The sequence below is a fragment of the Colobus angolensis genome, unplaced genomic scaffold (genome assembly GCF_000951035.1).
Source record: "Colobus angolensis palliatus isolate OR3802 unplaced genomic scaffold, Cang.pa_1.0 Scaffold288, whole genome shotgun sequence".
Taxonomy (NCBI): Eukaryota; Metazoa; Chordata; class Mammalia; order Primates; family Cercopithecidae; genus Colobus; species Colobus angolensis.
Genome location: NW_012116132.1, coordinates 330,709 through 353,847, shown reverse-complemented (window position 1 = coordinate 353,847; position 23,139 = coordinate 330,709). Strand labels below are relative to the sequence as shown.

The following is a 23,139-nucleotide window of genomic DNA, read 5'->3' as shown; positions in this document are numbered from 1 at the left end:
GCTGGGATTACAGGCTTGAGCCACTGCGCCCGGCCAGAGTTCAGTATTTCAAAATTAAGTATGATGTTCTAGATATTTTTGCATATGATCTTTATCACCTTAGGGAAAATCACTTCTCTTCCTACTTTTCTGAGAGTTTTTGTCAAGACAGATGTTGCATTTTATCCTGCTTTTTCTGCCCCCCCCTTTTTTTTTTTTTTTGAGATTTTCAGCCTCCCAAGTGAGTAGCTGGGTCTACAGGCATGTGCCACCATGCCCGGCTAATTTTTGTATTTTTAGTAGAGACAGGGTTTCACCATGTTGGACAGGCTGGTCTTTAACTCCTGACCTCAAGTGGTCCGCCTGCCTCGACTTCCCAAAGTGCTGGGATAACGGGTGAGCCACTGGGCCTGGCCTTTTTCTGCCTGTTTTGCATTACATTGTTTTTCTCCTTTATTCTGTTATGGTGAATTACCTTGATTTTCAGATGTTAAACCAACCTTGCCTTCCTGGAATAAACCCTACGTTGTCATGATGTGTTAGTATTTTAATATTGCCAACTTTGTTACTATTTTGTTAAGAAACTTCGTATATTATTGAAGGATAATATAATTTTCTTTATTTGTAATACCTTTGTGTGGCTTTGATGTTGGGATCACACTGGTCTCATAAATCAAGCTGGAAATGTTTTCTTTTTTTTTTTTTTGAGAGTTTATGTAATATCAGGGCTGTTTTTTCCTGAGCTGTTTCACACAATTCACTAGTGAAACCATGTGCCTGGAGTTTTGTTTGTGAGGAGCTCAATATATCAATTTATTTCTTCCTTTTCCCTCTACTTTTCCCTTTGCCTTCCCCCTCCTCTTCCTTCTTTTCTTCCCCCTCCTTCTCCTCTTCCTTCCCTCCCTTCCTCCCTTCCTCCCTTCCTTCTTTCTTGTCTGTCTTTCTTGTCTGTCTGTCTTTCTTTCTTGTCTGTCTGTCTGTTTTTCTTGTCTGTCTGTCTGTCTTTTGAGATAGTCTCACTCTGTCTCCCAGGCTGGAGTGCAGTGGTGCGACCTCGGCTCACTGCAGCCTCCGCCTTCCGGGTTCAAGCAATTCTTATGCCTCAGCCTTGAGTTCCTTGGCTCAGGTGATCCTCCCGCCTCATCCTCCCAAGTAGCTGGGACTACAGGTGCACACAACCATGCCTGGACAATTTTTAAATTTTTTTAATAGAGAGAGAGTTTGACCTTGTTGCCCAGGCTGGTCTCAAGCTCCTGGGCTCAGTTCTTCCACCTTGACCTCCCAAGGTGCTGAGATTTACAGGCATGAGCCACCATGCCCATTCTTTTCTAACTTAAGAATGAAGCTTAAATCTTTGCCTTTAGGCCTTTCTTTTATCATATATGCATTTACAACTATAAATTTCCCATTCATCACTGCTTTAGCTGCATCTCATGATTTTTTTTCTTATTTATTATTATTTCTTACACAGGGTCTCACTCTGTCTCCCAGGCTAGAGTGCAGTGGTACAGACATGCCTCACTGCAGCCTCAGCCTCCTGGGCTCAAGCAATTCTCCCACCTCAGCTTTCTGGGTAGCGGGGACTACAGGTGCATGCCACCATACCCAGCTAGTTTTTAAATTTTTTTGTAGAGATGGCATCTCACTGTGTTGCCCAGGCTGGTCTTGAACTCTTGTCCTCAAGTGATGCTCACACCTTGTCCTCCCAAAGTGCTGAGACTACAGGCATGAACCACCATGCTTGGTCCTAATTTTCCTTGTTTTCTTCTTTCACCCATGGATTACTTAAGCATGCATTTAAAATTTTCCAAATATCATACGTGTATTCTGAGGTATCTTATGGTTAATTTTGAATTTAATTCCTATTTGATCAGAGAGCATACTCTCTATGCTTGCAGTTATTTAAAATTTGTTGATTTTTTTTTTTTTTTTTTAAGACAGAGTTTCACTCTTGTTGCCCAGGCTGGAGTGCAGTGACGTGATCCTGGCTCACTGCAACCTCTGCCTCCCGGGTTCAAGCAATTCTCCTGCCTCGGCCTCCCGAGTAGCTGGGATTACAGGCACCCGCCACCACACCCGACTAATTTTGTATTTTTTTAATAGAGATGGGATTTCTCCATGTTCGTCAGGTTGGTCTCGAACCCCCAATCTCAGGTGATTCACCTGCCTTGGCCTCCCAAAGTGCTGGGGTTATAGGCTTGAGCCCCTGCACCTGGCCAATTTACTGAATATTTTTTTTTATGGCCCAGCATATCATCTATCTTGGTGATTATAGGTGTACCTGAAATGATTGTGTGTTCTGTAGTTGTTATGTATAGTGTCTTTAAAATATCAAATGAGTCAAAGTGGTTAATAACCTTCATTTATGTGCTTGCAAATTTTTTGTGTACTTCTGTTGTCTAGTTTCATCAGTTTAAGGGGGTGTTAAAATTTGCAACTAATACTGTGAAAATGTCTTTTTCTCTTTCTCTCTCTTTTTTTTTTTTTTTGAGATAGGGTAGCACTCTGTTGCCCAGACTGGAGTGCAGTGGCGTGATCTCAGCTCACTGCAACCTCTGCCTCTCGGGCTCAAGTGATTCTCCTGCCTCAGCCTCCCAAGTAGCTGGGATTATAGGCGCATGCCACTACTGCCTGGATAATTTTTGTATTTTTAGTAGAGATATGGTTTCACCGTGTTGGCCGGGATGGTCTTGAACTCCTGACCTTAGATGTCAGGAACTCCGCCTCAGCTTCTCAAAGTACTGAGATTTTTCCCTTTTTCCCTTTAATGCTGTCAATTTTTGCTTTATGTATTTAGAGTCGGTGATTAGGTGGCTGCACATTCAGGATTGTTACTTATTTCTGATGAATTGACCGTTTTATAATTTTGAAAAGCTCCTCTGCTTAAAAGTCTACTTTATCTGATACTCACGTATCAATTCTGATATTACTATATGCATACTGTTTTCATGGCATATAATGTTTATTTACTTTTTCCCTTTTTTTTAATGTTACTTTGAGGATCCTGTTGCTTACCGATGTTTATTTACTTTGAACCTACCTGCTTTCTGTATATTTAAAGTACATCTCTGTGGGCAGCATGTAATTGATTCTTTATTATCTAATGTCTGCCTTTTAATGAGAGTGTTTAGTCATTAACATTTAATGTAATTATGAAGAGGTTGGACTTCAGTCTACCATTTTAATATTTGTATTTTGTTTGTCCCTTCTGTTTTCACTCCTTTGTTACTCCTTTTCTGCCTTTTTGGGGGATAGATTGAAAACCTTTAGAATTCTATTTAATTTTTCTACTGACTTTTTTGCTATACCTCTTTGCATTTTCTTTCCCCGTTAGCTATTGCTTTCACTTTTACGATTTACTTAGAGTTAATGTTGTAGCACTTCACATAAAACGTAGAAATCTTGCAACTCTCTAGGTTTGTTCCCCCCAGTTTATTTTGCTGTGTTTGTCTAATATATCCTCTGCATAATTTGAAACTTCTTAAGATAACGTTACAAGTTTTGCCTTAACACAATCTAATTTATATTTACCCTGTATTTACCTTTTTTGTTTTTGAAACAGGGTCTTGCCCTGTAGCCCAGGCTTGTGTGCAGTGGCACAATCTTGGCTCACTGCAACCCCCACCTCCCGGGTTCAAGTGATGCTTGTGTCTCAGCCTCCCAAATAGCTGGGATTATAGGTGTGCACCACCATGCCTCACTAATTTTTGTATTTTTAGTAGAGATGGGGTTTTGTCTTGTTTGCCAGGCTGGTCTTGAACCCCTGGCCTGAAGTGATCTGCCTGCCTTGGCCTCCCAAAGTGCTGGGATTACAGGTGTGAGCCACTGTGCCCGGCCTATATTTACCATTTTTGATGCTCTTCATTTCTTTTCTTTCTTTTTTTTTTTTTTGAGATGGAGTTTCACTCTTGTTGCCTGGGCTGGAGTGCAATGGCTCAATCTCAGCTCACTGCAGCCTCCACCTCCCAGGTACAAGTGTTTCTCCTGTCTCAGCCTCCCAGGTAGCTCAGATTACAGGCATGTGCCACCATGCCTGGCTTATTTTTTTGTATTTAGTAGAGACAGGGTTTCACCATGTAAAGCTGGTCACAAACTCCTGACCTCAGGTGATCCGCCTGCTTCTGCCTCCCAAAGCGCTGGGATTACAGGCATGTGCGCCCGCACCCAGCCTAATGCTCTTCATTTCTTACAGACTATTCGAGTGTCCATCTGATACCATTTTCTTTCAACTTGAATAATTCTCTTTTCTTTTTTTATTTTTCTTTTCTTTCTTTCTTTTTTTTTTGAGACAGGGTCTTGCTCTGTTGCCCAGGCTGGAGTACAATGGCACGATCTTGGCTCACTGCAACTCCACCTCCTGGGTTCAAGCGATGCTCCCACCTCAGCCTCCCAAGTAGCTGGGATTACAGGCACCCACCATCATGCCGGACTAATTTTTGTATTTTTGTAGAGACGAGGTTTCACCATGTTGGCCAGGCTAGTCTTGAATTCCTGACCTCAGGTGATCTGCCCTCTGCGGCCTCCCAGAGTGCTGAGATTACAGGCGTGAGCCACCTCGCCTGGCCTCTTTTTTTCTTAATATATCTTTATTTGCCTTCATTTTTAAAGAATATTTTCTCTGGATGTGGAATTCTGGATTGGCAGCTTTGTATTTGAGCTCTTTAAAGACGTCGTTTTACTGTGTCCGCTCTCTTTTGTTTCTGCAATATAATATGAGGATGTCTGTGGTCATCCAATTTATTGTTCTTCTGTATGTAAAGTTTCATTTTTCTCTAGCCATTTCAAGTATCTTCGTCTTCAACTGTGATATATCTACTTGTGGTTGTTTTTAGATGCTTTTTAGATGTTTTAGATGGTTTGCTCTTTTTTGCGGAGAGCGGGGAGTTGTCCCAGACTCTTGCACATATTAATATGTTAGCCCCGATGATACTGTCCCACAGATCTGAGATCTGTATGACTTGGTTGGACTCAAACAGCAAATTCTGTCTTTTAGGCAGTGGGTCATATTTTGGTTCAGCTCTTTGAGTTACTTGGAAACGGCCCACACATGAGTAGATCAGGAATCGTCCGGAGATTTAGGCAGAGTTTATATACAGAATTTGGGGTTCCTTCCTGCCCACTAGCTCATTTTCCACCCAGGAATATCCTCTCATTTTGCAGCAGCTATGGATTGCCCTGAACTCTATCCTTTTATCTTTAAGCTAGAAAGTCTGTGGGGGTTTCTGTTGGAGTTTTAGCTCTCCCATGTATGTAGCACAGACCAGGACCAGTTGTCAGGCTAAAAGCTGTAAACATCAGAGAACTCTCCCCATATTATTCCTTTCTGAAAAGAGTTGACTCCCTTCTTCTCGTTCTCCAGTGCTTTCCTGCATTAGCCCATTCTTTCACTGCTATAAATAAATACCTGAGCCTGGGTAATTTATAAAGAACAGATGTTTAATTGGCTTATGGTTTTACAGGAATCATGATGCTTTACAGGAATCATGATGCTGGCCTCTGAGGAGACCTCAGGAAACTTACAATCATGGTAGAAGGCAAAGGGGAAGCTGGCACGTCCCGTGGCTGGAACAGGAGCAAGAGAGAGAGGAGGAAGACAACCAGATCTCATGAGAACTTACTGTCAAAGAAATAGCACCAAGGGGATGTTGCTAAACCATTCATGAAGGACCACCCTCATTATCCTGTCACCTCACACCAGGCCTCATCTCTAACATTGGAGATTACAATGACATGACATTTGGGCAGGGACACACATCCAAATCATATCATTTCATATAGTTGTTCTATAAATTTTATGCAGAGGTGAGGATTGCATGAGCTCAGGAGTTTGAGACCAGCCTGGGCAAGATAGGGAGATCCCATCTCTACCAAAAATTAAAAAAAAAAAAACAAAAACTGGGTGTGGTGGTGCGTGCCTGTAGTCCCAGCTGCTTGGGAGGCTGAGGTGGGAGGATTACTTGGGCCTAGGAGGTAGAGGCTGCAGTGAGCGCCACTGCACTCCAGCCTGTGTGACAGAGTGAAACCTTGTCTCAAAAAAAAATTGTTTTTAAATTTTAATCCAGAGTTTATAGTTTTATCTGTGGGAGGGTCATTTGGAAAGGTGGCCATTACTTGGCCAGAAGCAGAACCCTCCCTGCTTACATTTTGAGAAAAACAGATTGAGATTCTATAGTATTCTGCTTCAGGTTTTCTTTCTTGGTCTCATATGGTACTTGTTTTTTGCTGACACACTATTCATTCATTGAAAGTAATAACTTTGCAAAGTGAAAATATAAAAACAGTGTGGCTCACCCTCCACCCTCCACCCCCACCCCATCTTTCATCCCCCATTTTTATTTCCACATCTTGTCCTAACTTGGCTCTGTCTGGTGCCTTTATTATAGCTGAAATTAGCCACACTTGGTATTTTTAACTCTATGGTGCTTGGAAAGTATTTTGAGAGGCTTTGCCATATAACTTCATGAAAATAATGTGAGGAAAAGAAGAATTACAGGAAATAGGTGAAATAATCTATTCAGTTACTGAGAAAAGTTTCTTGTTAATGGGAGAATTTACTAAGATAGGGAAGTATGTGTTGCCAAGTGAAGTATTTTCCCACATTTTTTTTTTTTCTGTGACCATTTCTAGGTGTCTATACTTTTTGTGAACTCTAATGCTGTGAATGATGGTTTAGGTTTGCTGGTGCACTGGGAATTGATCTTTGAAAATTACAAGTCCAATTAAAAAAAGATGGGTGGCCAGACAAAGAATCTGAGCCCTATGTGCCTATATGTGTGCTAAAAGTCATGGAGCTTATGAAATCTCAGATAGTCTTGGCTTTGTTTTTTTTTTTTTTTCTGGGGGAAGGAGTCTCGCTCTGTTGCCCAGGCTGGAGTACAGTGATGCCATGTTGGCTCACTGTAACTTCCACCTCCCAGGCTTAAGCAGTTCTCCTGCTTCAGCCTCCCAAGTAACTGGGATTACAGGCACAAGATACCATGCCTGGCTAATTTTTGTATTTTTAGTAGAGACAGGGTTTCACCATGTTGACCAGGCTGGTCTCGAAGTCCTGACCTCAAATGATCCACCCACCTTGGCCTGCCAAAGTTCTGGGATTACAGGCGTGAACCGTACCCAGCCCAACCTTGGCTTTTAAGTAGTTTAAGCTCTTGGGGTCAGGCAAGAGGAAGTGAAGGGGTGGTGTATTATTTGTAGCTACACAATAAATTACACCAAAAGTTGCAGTGGCTGAAAACGTCACATATGTATTACACGGTTTCTGAGCGTCAGGATTCTGGGTTTGGCTTAGGTGGATCCTCTAACTCAGGGTCTTTCACAAATGCATTCAAGATGTTGGGGAAGGCTGCAGTCTCAACTGAAGTCATCACGGCGGGAGGAGGATCTGCTTCTAAGCTCATTCACATTAATGGGTTGGATTTAGTTGCATGCCAGCTGTTAGACTGAGGGCTTCATTTTATTCCTGATAATTGTCTTTGTTGTGTGGGCCTCTCCATAAGGTGGCAATCTAGATGGAAGCCAGAGTCATTTTGTAAATTAATCTTGGAAGTGACATTCCATTTATTATTATTATTATTTTATTTCATTTTTATTTATTTTATTTATTTTATTTTTATTTTTTTGCCATACTCTGTTCAGTAGGGGCAAGTCTGTGGGCATGAATACCAGGGGGTGTGCAGGTCATTAATAGCTGTTTTTTTTGGTTGGTGAGTTGAGGGTGTGTGGAAGAAGAAGGTACACATTTTTATTTCTTACAGTGTATACTTAGAGTAGGAGCCAGAATCACACAGCAGGGTGAGAAATTTTAAAAGCAAAGTTTATCATTAGGAAGCTATGTGATGTCTTACATGAGAACAGCAAAGCATCTCAAAGGAACGTAACAAAACTTTAAACATTGAAAGGGTCTTTTTCTGTAGTTTTAGGTTGAAGTTTTATCTTAATTGTCTAGTCAATATTTTTCTACACTGACTTGGATGAAAATATTTATAACTGAAAGTATATTATTTCTTTTTACCTGTTCTTTTTGAAAGATGGAAAGACATATTCTTCTAATTGGCTAATAGATTTCAAAGTTCATGTGCTTCCTGTAATGTGCTAAACTCATACATTGTGTAGTAACAAAATTGGAGTAGTTTAAAATCATGGAACAGTAGCTGCTATTCTATTCTTCATGTTTCTGTGTGCATGCCTGTGTGAATCTCTATCTGTATCTATAGTTTGATGTCTAAAATATTTCCCACAGATTTTGTCTTTCATGTAATTCTTTGAAGAAAGTTGAGATTCTATTTGAAGGAAACTTTCCCTGGAGTATTAATTTTATAAATAAGTTTCTTCTTTCTGCCTTAAAAAAATCTGATATTCTAGACATGTTTTTGTTATAGGTTAACATTATATCTTCAGTAATGAAATCTTTTAAAATAAACCTGGATTATTTCTGAAAAGAACATAAATTTCAGCAAATAAATTCTTTCCTCTTAGCTTCAAATTAAATATAACATGAAGTACAGTGTGGAAATAATAGAAAATATACGAAGAGGTAATTTTGTGGAACTAATATAGTTGATAGAATCTTTCTTTTTTTTTTTTTTTTGAGACAGAGTCTCGCTCTGTTGCCCAGGCTGGAGTGCAGTGGTGCAATCTCAGCTCACTGCAAGCTCCACTGCCTCCCGGGTTCACGCCATTCTCCTTCCTCAGCCTCCCTGGAAGCTGGGACTTCAGGCGCCCGCCACCATGCCCGGCTAATTTTTTTGTATTTTCAGTAGAGACGGGGTTTCACCGTGTTCGCCAGGATGGTCTCCATCTCCTGACCTCGTGATCCGCCCGCCTCAGCCTCCCAAAGTGCTGGGGTTACAGGCCTGAGCCACTGCACCCGGCCAGAATCTTTCTTTTTTCAGTAGAGTGGTTGCAAGTCCAGACTTGGAAGCAGACTGGCTGCTTTGAGTCCCATTTCTGCCTCTCCCCACGGTATGTCTTTAGTCAAGTTAATTCACTTCTTGTGTCTCAATTTCCTATCTGTAAAATGGGGATATTAAGGGTACCTACCAAATAAGGTTGTTGAAGAGATAAGTGAATTAATAAAGGCAAAGCACATAGAACCATATATGGCACTTAGTAAGTACTATATACATATCCTTATTTTTTACTATTATTATTAGTATTATTAGTATCAACACTGGCTCAGTAATTATTTATGTCACTTAATTGTCTCTGGGGTTTAGGTCTTTCATAATATAAACCAAGAGATTTAGATTCTTTATGACTGACTAACCGGGGAGCAGTTAGTCTCTATTAGACAGTAATTAACTGATACATTTTTCCTAATTGATAGGATTTTTTGTGCCTACAGTTAATACTCTGAAATATAGTCTCTGAAATATTTATAGACAGTTGTAGAATGCATTCTTCTGGAACAGGTGGTTTTGTTTTATTTTGTTTTGTTTTGAGACAGTGTCTCGCTCTGTCACACAGGCTGGAGTGCAGTGGCCGGATCTCAGCTCACTGCAAGCTCTGCCTCCCAGGTTCACGCCATTCTCCTGCCTCAGCCTCCTGAGTAGCTGGGACTACAGGCACCTGCCACCACACCTGGCTAATCTTTTGTATTTTTTTTTGGTAGAGACGGGGTTTCACCATGTTAGCCAGGATATTCTTGATCTCCTGACCTCGTGATCTGCCTGCCTCGGCCTCCCAAAGTGCTGGGATTACAGACATGAGCCACCGCACCCAGCTGGTTTTAATTTTTACATTTGCTTTATCTTTGTTAATTAGTCTTTCATATTACAAGAAAGAGAGGATTGCTTGAATTTTTTCTGTTCTGCTTAGCAGCAGGCCAACTCTTCATCATTATGTGGCCAGCTAGAGTTGCACACACAAAGCAGGTTCCCATCCTAGATACTCAATCTTACTAGTTTGTTAATATTTCTTCCTTTTCTTCTTTTTTCAAGAGATAGTGTCTCGCTCGGTTGCCCAGGCTAAAATTCAGTGGCTCAATAATAGCTCACTGTAACCTTGAACTCCTGGGCTGAAGTGATCCTTCTACCTCAGCCTCCCAAGTAGCTGGGACTACAGGTGCACACCATTGTGCCTGGCTAATTTATTTTTTATTTCTTGTGGAGAGAGAGTTTCACTTTATTTTGTCCAGACTGGTTGCTAACTCCTGGGCTCAAGTCATCTTCCTGCCTTGGCTTCTCAAAGTGCTGGGATTACAGGCCTGAGCCACTGTACCCAGCCTGTTAATGTTTCTTTTTATTTTTTTCTGTCTCCAGAGCTTTTATAAGTTTTACAAGTTTCTCTATGTCTCTTGTAGTTCTAAGAATATGGAAATTGTGCATTCTCATTGTCTGTGTTATTCTCTGTTTCCAGGTATGTTGTAGATAGGGACAGGTTCTTTTTTATCGCCTGAGTCACTTAAGTAAGAGGAACTCATGATTGAAGTCAAATAGTACCATAAGAATTATTGAGAAAAGATTACTCCCTGAAAGATTACTCCCTATTGAAAAAAGATTACTCCTAAGCACACATGACTACATGTGGTAGGTACATTCTCTAAAATACTTTTTCTACGTATTATTGTATTTAACCTTAACATTTTTCCCAACTTTGATTTTTTTCATCCTGCAGAATGACCCAATAGATTTGCTGAAATGTTTTCTTTTAAATCATGCCATCTTGCTTTCGATGATCATTTAGACTGATCATTTTCTTTGGTGAATCTGGATCCATTATACTAGACTGCATTTGTACTTTGCACATGAATATAGATGTTGTAGGACAAAGAGTTTAATAGTGCCATATTGATATTTTTACCTTTTATTTATTATTCTATTTCTCAGAAAGATGAGTGAAATATTAATGTGGTCTTTAAGGAAGTTTTGCCTTTCTGCATATTTGGTACTGCTGCATTCCAGATGGTTTTCTTGCCTTGCAGAAAATAACTTTGTAGGCTGCTGTTATTTGCATCTGCTGATTGTCAGTGGCATTCAGAGTGTTTTTGTTGTATTCCTCAATCTCTCAGCCATTGTGGCAGAACCTAATTGTAACTAGCAAGCAGATTTTTTCCCCCGATTCTTAGCAAGATTTGTTTTCTTTCTTTTTTTAATGGAATGGCAAAGGAGATAAGTCTCTAATTTGGTCTAATGGTGATAGTGGTTGGTTAATTGAAATAAAGTTTGGTATCCTTAAAAATGACATATAACTTTAAATATTTATTTTTCATTTATTTTTGGAAACTTAAGCAGATTTTTAAATTTATTTTTTAATTTTTTTGAGATAGGGTCTTAATGCTGTCATCCAGGTTGGAGTGCAGTGGCACAATCTTGGCTCAAGACTTCAGTGATCCTCCCACCTCAGCCTCCTGAATAGCTGGGACCACAGGTGCCTGCCACCCTGGCCACCTAAGTTTTGTATTTTTTGTAGAGAATGGGGTTTTGCTATGTTGCCCAGCCTTGTCTTGAGCTCCTGGGCTCAAGCAGTCCACCTGCCTCAGCCTCCCAAAGTGCTGGGATTACAGGTGTGAGCCACTGTGTCTGGCCCGGAAATTTATTTTCTCACAACTCTGAAGGCTGGAAGTCTGAGATTGATGTGCTGGTAGGGCTGGTTTCCTCTGAGGCCTCTCTCCTTGGCTTGCAGATGGCCACCCTCTTGCTGCCTGTTCATATGGCTGTCCCTCTGTGTGCTTGCTCCTGTTGTGTCTCTCACTCTTTAAATGCTCTAGTCTCTGTTATATCGTATGTATTAATTAATTCTTTAGTCTTTTGCTGTAAAGCTTTTTCTTTAGTGTTAGTCTGGTGATGAGAACTCTATATTGTTTTTCTTCCTAAAGCATGTCCCAGCAGATAATGATGTTTCAGCTTTGGTTTCTTTGAAGTGGAGAGAGAACTTAGACATATGCAAAGCATTCTGAATATAGAATTCTGCTAGACTTGTATGATCCTTTTAGTGACCTACCTTGATAAAGACTTTTCAAAACATTTAACTTAATTTTTATAGTATTTCTGTATACTCACATCATATCAATTTATATAATATTTAGATTGCAGACTTACAAGTACAATTACAATGAATACATTTGGTCACAAACACAGCTGATTCTTTTTGTTTGTTTTTTGGGTTTTTTTGTTTTGTTTTGTTTTTTTGAGACAGTCTCGCTCTGTCACCCAGGCTAGAGTGCAGTGACATGATCATGACTCACTGTGGTCTTGAACTCCTGGCTCAAGTGATCTTCCCACCTCAACCTCCCAACTAGCTAAGACTACAGGCATGTGCCACTGTGCCTAGCTGATTTTTTAAATTTTTCATTTCTGTAGAGGTGGGAGTCTTGCTATGTTGCCCAGGCCGCACAGCTGATTCTCAAGCACAGTCTAACCTCTGGGAGCAGAACAGTACAGAGTGATGAGTTGAGCTCTGAGCATTTAGAGTGCTAGTGGTATGGTTTGTGGATGGGGGAAGGGGAGGAGTGGAGAGATTGTCCATTTGGGCATTGGAGGTCAGAAAAGGAAGCTTCCACTGTCATATTTCAGGGCTCTTACTCTAAGTTTACAGATTTTTGCTTTTTATACTTAGTATCTCTCACCACTTTTCGGGCCACTTCTCTCACAAATCTTTAATTAGGAGAAATACAGTGCTAGTCCTTCATGGGTTTAACATCTGATACTGGTGGAGATGATGTGCACAATATATTGTGAGAGCACAGGAAATAAGTTCTTGTTTTAGGGGAGTGTAAAAGCTTTCAAGAAGAGGTGATTTTCTGAATTCTCAAGGACAGGTCAGAATTAGAAGGTATCTGGGAAGATGAAAATGGGGCAGATAGGTCAGGAAGAGGGGAAGGCATGTTATTGCTGTAGTGTTGAACTATTTTGAACACCAATGTGCTCCCAGCACTAGGATGGTAGAATAATGTCTGGCACACATTACATGCTTAATAAGTATTTTAAAGAAAGAATAAATGTTGAGGAAGACAGAGGCCCAATTATAGTGGACCCTGTATGTGATGCTGTGAAGCCAGAGTTTATCCTGAAATGAATCTTTGAGGTATCTTAACCAGAAGAGTGGCATGATCAGATTTTATTTGTAAAAATTTCCCTCTGGAAGCATTGGGAGGGGAGAATAAGATTGCAATGAGAGATACAAGTAAGGAGATTACTGAAATAATCCAGTTGAGGAACTAGGGAGGGCCCAAATTAAAGCTTTTGAGCATTGTGAACAAAGGATACTGATGCATTGTAGGAGTCTTTTGGAAATATAGTTGACAGGCCTTGGTGACTGTGTGTGTGGAGCAGTGAGGGTCATGGAGGATTCTGGAGTGATCCCTCCATTTATTTGTAGGATGGTGATTTCAGAGTGGTGGTGTTGGTGCTATGGTCTAGGAAAAGGCTAATCTAGTGCTTAACACAATATATAGCACATGCTATTTATTGTTCACTTTCCTATTTGGGGAAACTGTTTTTTATTCCTATCTGAATGCACAATCTTCATTTTTTTATTTTTTATTTTTTTTTGGAGACAGAGTCTCACTCTGTCACCCAGGCTGGAGTGCAGTGGCATACTGTCGGCTCACTGCAACCTCTGCCTCCCGGGTTCAAGCAAATCTCATGTACTCAGCCTCCCAAGTAGCTGGGACTGCAGGCACAAGGTACCACACCTGGCTAATTTTTTATGTTTTTAGTAGAGACGGGGTTTTGCCATGTTGGCCAGGCTGGTCTCGAAATCCTGACCTCAGGTGATCCACCCGCCTCAGCCTCCCAATGTGCTGGGATTACAGGTGTGAGCCACCGCACCCGGCCCACAATCTTTTCTAACTGAGATGGTCTTACTTTTACTATATGCCAGTACCTGTGTTATAAATGTGAACAATATTTGTGGAATTGAGTTGAAACCTAACACAGTTGTGTTTACTCTGAGCCTCTTTAATGTTTGAAATGTTCTAATATTGTAGACTTAACCCAGTAAATTGACATCAGATAATAAGATGGAAATCCTGTCTTTAAAATTCCAAAGTTTTTGGTGTCATTTCTTAATATTTTGTCTTCTGAATAAATGACATCTTAGTTCATAGAATGACTCAGTATCATAACAGATGTGATGCTAATTCTCTTTCTTCAGGATACATTCTTTTAAGAGGCTAATAGTATAGTAGCTTATTGTGCACATGTTGATAACTCACTACAGACTAGACTCTGTGCTGCACATAGGGGATTCAAGAAGGAATGACATATTTTCCATTTTCAAAGGTGATGAAGACATGTTTCTTTCTTTCTTTTTTTTTTTTTTTGAGACGGAGCCTATATCTGTTGCCCAGGCTGGAATGCAGTGGTGCGATCTCGACTCACTGCAACCTCCACCTCCCGGGTTCACTCCATTCTCCTGCCGAGTAGCTGGGACTACAGGCGCCTGCCACAATGCCCGGCTAATTTTTTGTGTTTTTGGTAGAGACGGGGTTTCACCGGGTTAGCCAGGATGGTCTCGATCTCCTGATCTCGTGATCCGCCCGCCTCGGCCTCCCAAAGTGCTGGGATTACAGGCTTGAGCCACTGCGCCCGTCCGACATGTTTCTAAATAAATGAGTTGGGTCATCACTTTCAGTGGTGGTACATTTTAATACTTTACAGCTTATCACATACTAACTGGGAGTATCATTAAAATACTAGGTACATCCATAATTTTTTTTCCTCCTTTTGATTGCTTCCTCCTTTGCATCCTGTCTATCTACAGATCCTTTCTGTTGTACTTACAACATACATCCCTAGTACTTTCCTCTCCCTCCTTTTTTTCTAGTCTGGTATTTATGCTTCTGTTTTGATTTTGCTTCCACTTTCTTGAATTCTTTCTCTACATAGTAGGTACAGTTATGTTTAAAATGTAGGTCATGTTCTGCTTAAAGCCCTTCAGTGGCTTCCCAGTATACACTTGGAGTAAAACTCAAGTCCTTCCCATGGCTTAAATCTTGCCTCCTCAGAGAATCTTGGTTGTTGAGAGATTAATGAATATTCTGATAACTCAGAGGAAGGAGCAATTAGTTCTGGCTTTGGGAACCCCAGAAAGAATTAATAAGAGGAATAGTATTTGATCCAGGTCTTGATGAGTAGGATTTTGTTAGATTACAGTATGTGCTGAAAAAGCATTTGAAGAGTGCCTACTTTGTGCTACGTACTGTCATATTCGTGCTTTCTTTGACAAGTAATGATTAATAAGTGATATCTTTGAAAAATTGATACTTGTTAACAACTTGGTTTTACTGCGATCTCAGTAAATAGTATATACAAGACTAGCCTAGCAATCCTTAGTCTGCTTAAGTACCAGGAACTGCTTCATTCACTGGTACCTACGAGAATAGAACTTGGCAAGCGTTCTCATCACATATACCTGCTCAGTCGACTTAACTATATTCAGAAATGAACTACCTGACAAAACCACAAAATTGTAATTTGGTGTCTTGGTTTTTAGACCTTTTTTTCCCCTCTGTTAAACGAGCTGTTTCTAGCCTTTTAATGCCGTATTTTATTTTAAAATACCAAAATTAACATCAGAAGATGAAGTATAATTAACTATATATACCAATTGCATTGGGTCACAAAGTGAAGTTTTTGTTTATAACTAATTTAGTGCCTAATCTTCACAAAAGTACCGCTTGTAATTTACTAATTTAATCTTTTGCGTAGTTGCTTCACTGACTCAGAATCTTGAAGACTTTGACCGGGTATTCATTTTGAGGCTTGTCATGATGCAGATAGGATGGTAGTAAAATGATGCATTGCTCTATTGTTTGTTCACCAGTGTCCATGCAGCAATACTGTCCCTTGTGGCTAAGGCCAGCCATATTTTAAAGCAGGCCCTTGGCTAAGCATTTCACTGGTCCAGGGAGAAATGAGGGGAAAAAAATCTACAGATAATAGAGGGAATTGTCTAGAAAGCTCATGTTATTACATTTAATGATTTGTCTTTGTTTTGAAATATTCCTATTTTTAGATTCCAGAAATATCATTTTAAATAAGTTATGTTGGTCCCCACCACTGCCCCATCGCATACCTGGCAAGTAGGGCAAAATATTGGCAGCCAGTTCTGTATTGATTTATCTACTCTGCTTTTCATATTCATGGCTCCATGAAGTCTAAAACTGCTTACCGCTAATTTATTTTGTGCATCACACCTGTAATTGGAGTTAGTGTGTGAGTGGCTTTTTTCCTTACTTCAACAGTCTCTTCTCCTTCACCAGCTGGGTGTCCAACAATTCAGTTCACTCTGACACTATGCAGAGTTAACATAGACCCCACAGGTTAAGGGCTTAGTTCCATAAGGCTGCTCCTGCTTCAGATACCAGCTGCAAATGGAGTGCCCAGGCTACCCACATCTGCTTAGCCAACTGCAAATACTGAGGTTCCTGAAACCACCCAACCCACATTTGATAATTTGCTAGAATGATTCCCAGAACTCAGGAAAGCACTTCACTATTACCATTTATTATAAAGGATATAATTTAGGAATAGCCAAATGGAAGAGAGGCATAGGGCAAGATGTGAGGGTGTGGGGGTTGAGTCTTTTCCTGCCCTTTCCAAGTGTGAGACTCTCACAGCACCTTCATATGTTGATCAATCCGGAAGCCCTCTGACCCTGTCATTCAGGGTTTTTATGGAAGTTTCATTACATAGGCATGATCGATGAAATCATTGTCCATTGTGATTGAACTCCATCTCTAGTCCGTCTCCCTTCCCCAGTTGTTGGCAGGGGGAGGTAATGGGGTGGGAAGTGTGGGCCTGAGTTCCAGCTTTCCAGTCATGCCATGATATTGCTGGCCACTTGGCCCCATCTGAAGCCACCTAGAAGCCCCTCAGCCAAGAATCATCTCATTAGTATACCAAAGACACTTTGAGGAGCCCTGTACTAGGAACTGAGGACCCCAGACCAAATACAGTTGACCCTTGAGCAGTAGAGTTAAAAAAGGCGAGTAGAGGGGTGGAGGAGGTTAGGGACTCTGGCACCCAAGTACAACTTTTTTTTGAGACAGACTCTCACTCTGTCACCCAGGCTGGAGTGTAGCGGCGCGATCTCAGCTCATTGCAACCTCCTCCTCCCGGGTTCAAGCAATTCTTGTGCTTCAGCCACCCAAGTAGCTGGGACCACAGGTGCACGCCACCATGCTGGGCTAATTTTTGTATTTTTAGTAGAGATGCAGTTTCACCATGTTGGCCAGGCTGGTCTCCTGACCTCAAATGATCTGCCCGCCTTGGCCTCCCAGAGTGCTGGGATTACAGGCATGAGCCACTGTGCCCGGCCCAAGTGCAACTTTTGAATCCCCAAAAACTTAACTACCAATAGCTTACTGTTGAGTAGAAGCTTTATAGATATCCATAAACAGTTGATCAACACATATTTTGTTATGTTATATGTGTTTTATACCATATTCTTTTTGAGACAGAGTTTCGCTCTTGTTGCCTAGGCTGGAGTGCAATGGCGCGATCTTAGCTCACTGTAACCTCTGCCTCCCAGGTTCAAGCGATTCTCCTGCCTCAGCCTCCCAAGTAGCTGGGATTACAGCCTCCCGCCACCACACCTGGCTAATTTTTTTTTGCATTTTTGGTAGAGATGGGGTTTCTCCGTGTTGGTCAGGCTGGTCTCCAACTCTTCACTTCAGGTGATTTGCCTGCCTCGGCCTCCCAAAGTGCTAGGATTACAGGCATGAGCCTGTAAAGTAATCTCTAGATTACTTTTCTCTAGTAATCTAGAGAAAAGAACATGTTATTTAAAAAAGATTAAAAAATCACAAGAAGGAGAAAATATATTTACTATTCATGAGGTGGACATGAATCATTATAGAGATCTTCATCCTTGTCTTCGTATTGAGCAGGCTGAGGAGGGGCAGGAAGAGGAGGGCTTGGCCTTGCTGTCTTAGGAAGGGTAAGTGGGAGAGGTAAAGGAGGTGAAAGGGAAGGCAGGCACAGTTTTTCCAGTGTAACACTGGAAAAAATACTGAAAAACACACTGGAAAAAAAAATCTGTGTATAAGGGGACCTGCGCAGTTCCCATGTTGTTCAATGGTCAGCTGTATTTTTATTATACGACAGGATGTCTCTAGTGAGAAGAGGTCCTCAGATGCTGTGGAAAGGAATAAGAGGACTGAGTTGCATTTGTCACTAAACCCCAGCAGGCAGTGCCATCTCTTCCTGGCTGGGCCTTGATGTGGCTTCTCTGAGTGCCTAATGTCTTTTTTTTTTAAATGGAGCTTGCTCTGTCGCCCAGGCTAGAGTGCAGTGGCGTGATCATGATTCTCCTGCTTCAGCCTCCCGAGTAACTGGGATTACAGGTGCTTGCCATCACACCCAGCAAATTTTTGTATTTTTAGTAGAGACAGGGTTTCCCCATGTTGGCCAGGCTGGTCTTAAATTCCTGAACGCAGATGATCCACCTGCCTTGGCCTCCCAGAACGCTGGGATTACAGGTGTGAACCACTGTGCCCCGCCAGTGCCTGATATCTTCTAGGACTGCACAGTTACTTGGGTTTAGCCAATCCTTTCACAGTGTGCTACATACCCACATGGCTATTACTACCTCTCCAGTAACACCTCGGCTCTTACCCATAGCTTATTTTTTCTTCTCCTTATTCTGAATTGGAAATGTTTAACATTTCATTTTGAAGACTTCTTTTCATCTTCATCAGAAAACCAATTACTTTTTTGCATTTTTGACTTTTCTTTGCTACTTGGATAGGTTCATTTGGAGAAAAAAAGTAGAGGAAAACTTTGCGCCATTAAAGCTAACTTTTCGTGTTTTAGATTTCTTATACTTAAAAATGTTTTTTGAAGCATGAAGTGACCTATTTACAAAACGAGGTATTCCTTATACGATCTTACTGACACTTCTTAAAGAGACATTATTTTATTTTACTTTTTTTTATTATACTTTAAGTTCTAGGGTACATGTGCACAACGTGCAGGTTTGTTACATAGGTATACATGTGCCATGTTGGTTTGCTGCACCCATCAGCTCGTCATTTACATTAGGTATTTCTCCTAAGGCTGTCCCTCCCGCAGCCCCCCACACCCCAAGACATTATTTCTTGGGAATCTTGGGAATCTTGGAAAGAATGTAACTGTAAAAATATTATTTGAAAACTGGAAAATACTATCCTGTATTATTCTAGATTTGTTTATTGAATTGTTATTTACATTTAGCAGTAAATTTGTTGATTGAATTGTAAGCTATAAGAGGCACTTTGCCTTAGCTTGTTTCATGTAAACTTTCCATAGGATTATGTAAATGTCATCACATAAAAAATATTTCTGTTGTGAATGATGGGAGAGATTTTTCAACTGCTACTGACAAATGTCCTTTAATCCATCTTTTAAAAATAATTCAAGTTTTAGTCATTGGCTTGTTTTTATTCCCATAAGTATTTTACCAAAAATGTCAGTACAGCATAAAAATTTAGACATTACCGTGGGTTTGCTGCACAAATACTGTTACAAGTTAGTTTTTGTAAACATTTTTCTAATGGAAAATTACAAATAATTATAACCCTGTTGTTCTGAAGCAGTTTTATTACTCGGTGCTGTGACCTCTTTAGGCCTTCAGTGATCTTCTGTCACCAAGGACAAGAATAAAACACACCCCAACTCCTGCAAAGTTGCATTTCATTATCCCTCTTGGATGGGTTAAGAGGTGGGGCAGATGCACGAGTAAGAGGGGAGAGTGTGAGGAAGACTTTCTGTTTCTGATAATTTTTAGGAAAGAACCCACATGATTTATTGTTTAAAATTTTTGAGATAAAATTGGTAGAATAAGCAGTGCTTTTGTGAAGGATATGGTTGCATGAGCTGCTTCAGAGGATTTCCATTAACGACTGTTAAGTCATCAGGAGTTATCAGAAGGTTTGTCTGTATTGAGGTTGAGTTATTTTAATTGGGTTAATAGCATAGAGTTGATGTACCTATTCTAATACCCTAGAATAGTTGAAAGATGAACCCATTGCTTAAGATGAAATTGAGATTATCTTTATATTTTATTTTAAATATAGAGATGGAGTCTTGATATATTGCCCAGGCTGGTTTTGAACTCCTGGCCTCAGGTTATTCTCCCACCTTGACTTCCCAAAGTGCTGGGATTACAGGCATTGAGCCACCGTGCCCGGCGTCTCTGTTTTATTTATTTGTGTATCTCAGTCTCACTTGGTAACAAATAATTGAGATAGATGAAGCTAATGTTTAATAATTGGCCTTTTCCCCTTTAATATTTATCTGTGGAGGCTAGAATTTAAAATCTAGTGGGGTCTTTAGAAATTACCTCATTTTACATTTTCATTTTTAAATGAAGAAATTGGAAGCATAGGATGTTATCTTGCCCAAAGGGAATGAGGAATTTAGTTACACTGCCATCCATTGGTTGTTAACGGCCACTCCATGTCTCAAGGGGCAGATGGTTGATTATCAGACTTTGTTACAGACTTTAAGGCAAGCTCGGAATAAAAATAATTTTCTTGGTTAAGAAGGTGTTATCACAGACAGGTCATCAATATACTAAACATGTATGCAATTAAGCAGATGATTAATTTACACTTGTATTAGGTTGGTGCAGAAGTAATTGCAGTTTTTGCCATTAAAATAGCAAAAAGTGCAATTATTTTTGAACCAACATAATATATTCAGTTTAGTGAATGAATTAGATACTCAAATTTAGAAGAAACCATTTGTTGTGTTGCTTATCTAAGTGTTCTTCATGGATCCTGCTCTCCTTTTGGTCTTTTAATCATACTTTATTTTTTTTTTGGTTTGTCTTCACCATTAGACTCTACGCATAAAGGTAGGAAGCCTCTGTCTTGTCCATTGTTGTTTCCAGCACCCAGTAACAGCACGGATTGTTGATTGATTCCTAGGTTTATGTGGCTATGTGGAACACTTAGCATATTTAATATTGTAAGTTTGAATATCTTATTTTATTTTTACAGTGAACAGAGTATCTGTCAGGCAAGAGCTGCTGTGATGGTTTATGATGATGCCAATAAGAAGTGGGTGCCAGCTGGTGGCTCAACTGGGTTCAGCAGAGTTCATATCTATCACCATACAGGCAACAACACATTCAGAGTGGTGGGCAGGAAGATTCAGGACCATCAGGTAAGGCTTTACTACAATTCTTGTTAAAAATGATTTAGTATTACAAAAGGACTTGGTATATTCCGTAAAATAAAGTAGTTTTAAAACTCTTAAGCAAAATAGTCTCTCTGGGAAAAACTGCATATAAAATTGTCTCTCCACCCTTTCTACCTTTTATGAAGCCTGAACTTAAACAACGATTTAGAAAAAATTGTACAAAAGTAGAAGTACAAGTTTTTTTATGATGAATTTTCATTAGATTTTCTGGCCTTCAATTAGTTAGTTTTTGAAATCTAAAGCAAAATAAAGACAAACAGAAACAAAACTCTACTTAAGTGGCAGATTGTATGTTTATGGAATTCGTTTCCTGCAAAGTTTGGGGTATGGGGTTAGAGGAGGGAATTGAAAGTATAGATAGTTTCAGAAAATACTGTTAAATTCACATGTTATAGAAAAATAGTAGGTATTGAGGTTGCTGGAATAGTTCGACTTTTGCAGTTCATGTCTGGGGCGACAGCTAAGCTTTTACTAATTCCTTGCTCCGGATTTCCTAGAAAGTAGCTGGATTATCTGATTACTTGATTTCTTGGGCCTTAACAGATCAAGAGCAGTAGAGGAAAAGGCAGATAAAGTCTTACTAGCATTAACTATATACTAATAGTAAGAACTTTTATAAAGAGTAGATTTACAAAATACTTTTGGAAAAAATATTTACCAAAGATGTTGGAATCAACTGACTTTAAAAATCATCCTGCTACACATGCAGAAAGAGTGTAACAAATTTTCTTCTTCATTGCCCAGCTGAGCTCTTACAAAGAAAGGTAGGTTCCTAGGTTCCCCCTACATTGCGTGGTAGCATGGTGTAAACAGATGCTGCATTAGCCCTGTGTTTTAGGATGCTGATTATGGATTGGTAAGATTTGTCATGTATGCATATAGGGACTGTGGGCCTGTGAGAGGTTGGGCTGTGAAACTGGTATTTTGGCAAAAACAAACAAACAAACAAACTGGCAGTCTTAGAGGGACTACACCCCATAGAAAGAGGGCTAAGAGAAATCATCCTATCAGCACAGGGAAGCAAAGGAGTTTGTTGCTTTCTTAGCTGACTTGGAAGCAAATGCAGTGCCCGCGTGGAGATGAACTTTCACAGTTCTGAGTCAGTCTGTAGAAAGAGCAATTCACTGAATTTACCACATTTATCCATTTATACAAACGGTTTTGGCCTGCCCCTCTTTCTGCCCTCTCTGGCTGCCTTCTCCCTATCTCTCCCCTGTGCCCCGCCCTCTTTACTCTCTTCTTTCCCCTTCTTAGTCTTCCTGCCTTTTCCTCTGGGCTCCGGTTTCCTTGTTGTGTTGCACAGCCTTTTTCTGGTCTCCCAGGCTTTTTACGAAGAGCCCCCTCTGTCCCATTTGCTGTCCCATTTGTAGTCCAGGTTCTGCTGAGCACTCTCTCATCTTTGTCTTTGTTCCAGCAGCGACTTAGGCCAGAGATAAATCAAATATGCCCCAAGATGTTATTATGGGGGGAAAAAAAGAAAACTGGACAATTAAGATTTTGTAGAAATTGTTGAACCTTCTTAATACAACATTGCAAACTAATAGCTGTAAAGTAACTACATTTTTGGTAAATTTAGTGAATTGGTTATTTGAAAAGTACTGATGAATAATCCTATATTTACAAAAACGAAAAAGAGTATTTGAAGATAATCAGAAAGAAATTTTTTTTTTTTTCTGAGACGGAGTTTTGCTCTTGTTGCCCAGGCTAGAGTACAATGGCATGATCTTGGCTCACTGCAACCTCTGTCTCCTGGGTTCAAGCGATTCTCCTGCCTCAGCCTCCTGAGTAGCTGGGATTACAGGCATGTACCACCACGCCTGGCTAATTTTGTATTTTTGGTAGAGATGGGGTTTCTCCATGTTGGTCAGGCTCGTCTTGAACTCCTGGCCTCAAGTGATCCGCCTGCCTCAGCCTCCCAAAGTGCTGGAATTACAGGCGTGAGCCACTGCGCCCGGCCTGGAAAGAAGATTAAGCTAGGAAATTTGCATATGAAATACTAAAATTTTTATTTCTGGGAGAGGTAAACTATCTT

The 23,139-nt window shown here is 40.3% G+C and overlaps 1 protein-coding gene across 1 annotated transcript in view; it reads left to right on the top strand.

Moving 5' to 3' along the window:
* ENAH (enabled homolog (Drosophila)) overlaps nt 1-23,139 on the top strand; it is a 165,932-nt gene that overhangs the window by 72,711 nt on the left and 70,082 nt on the right. Inside the window, exon 2 of the mRNA XM_011948938.1 lies at nt 20,906-21,071. Within this exon, the coding sequence (XP_011804328.1) occupies nt 20,906-21,071 (166 nt within the window). The remainder of the gene's footprint in view (nt 1-20,905; nt 21,072-23,139) is intronic.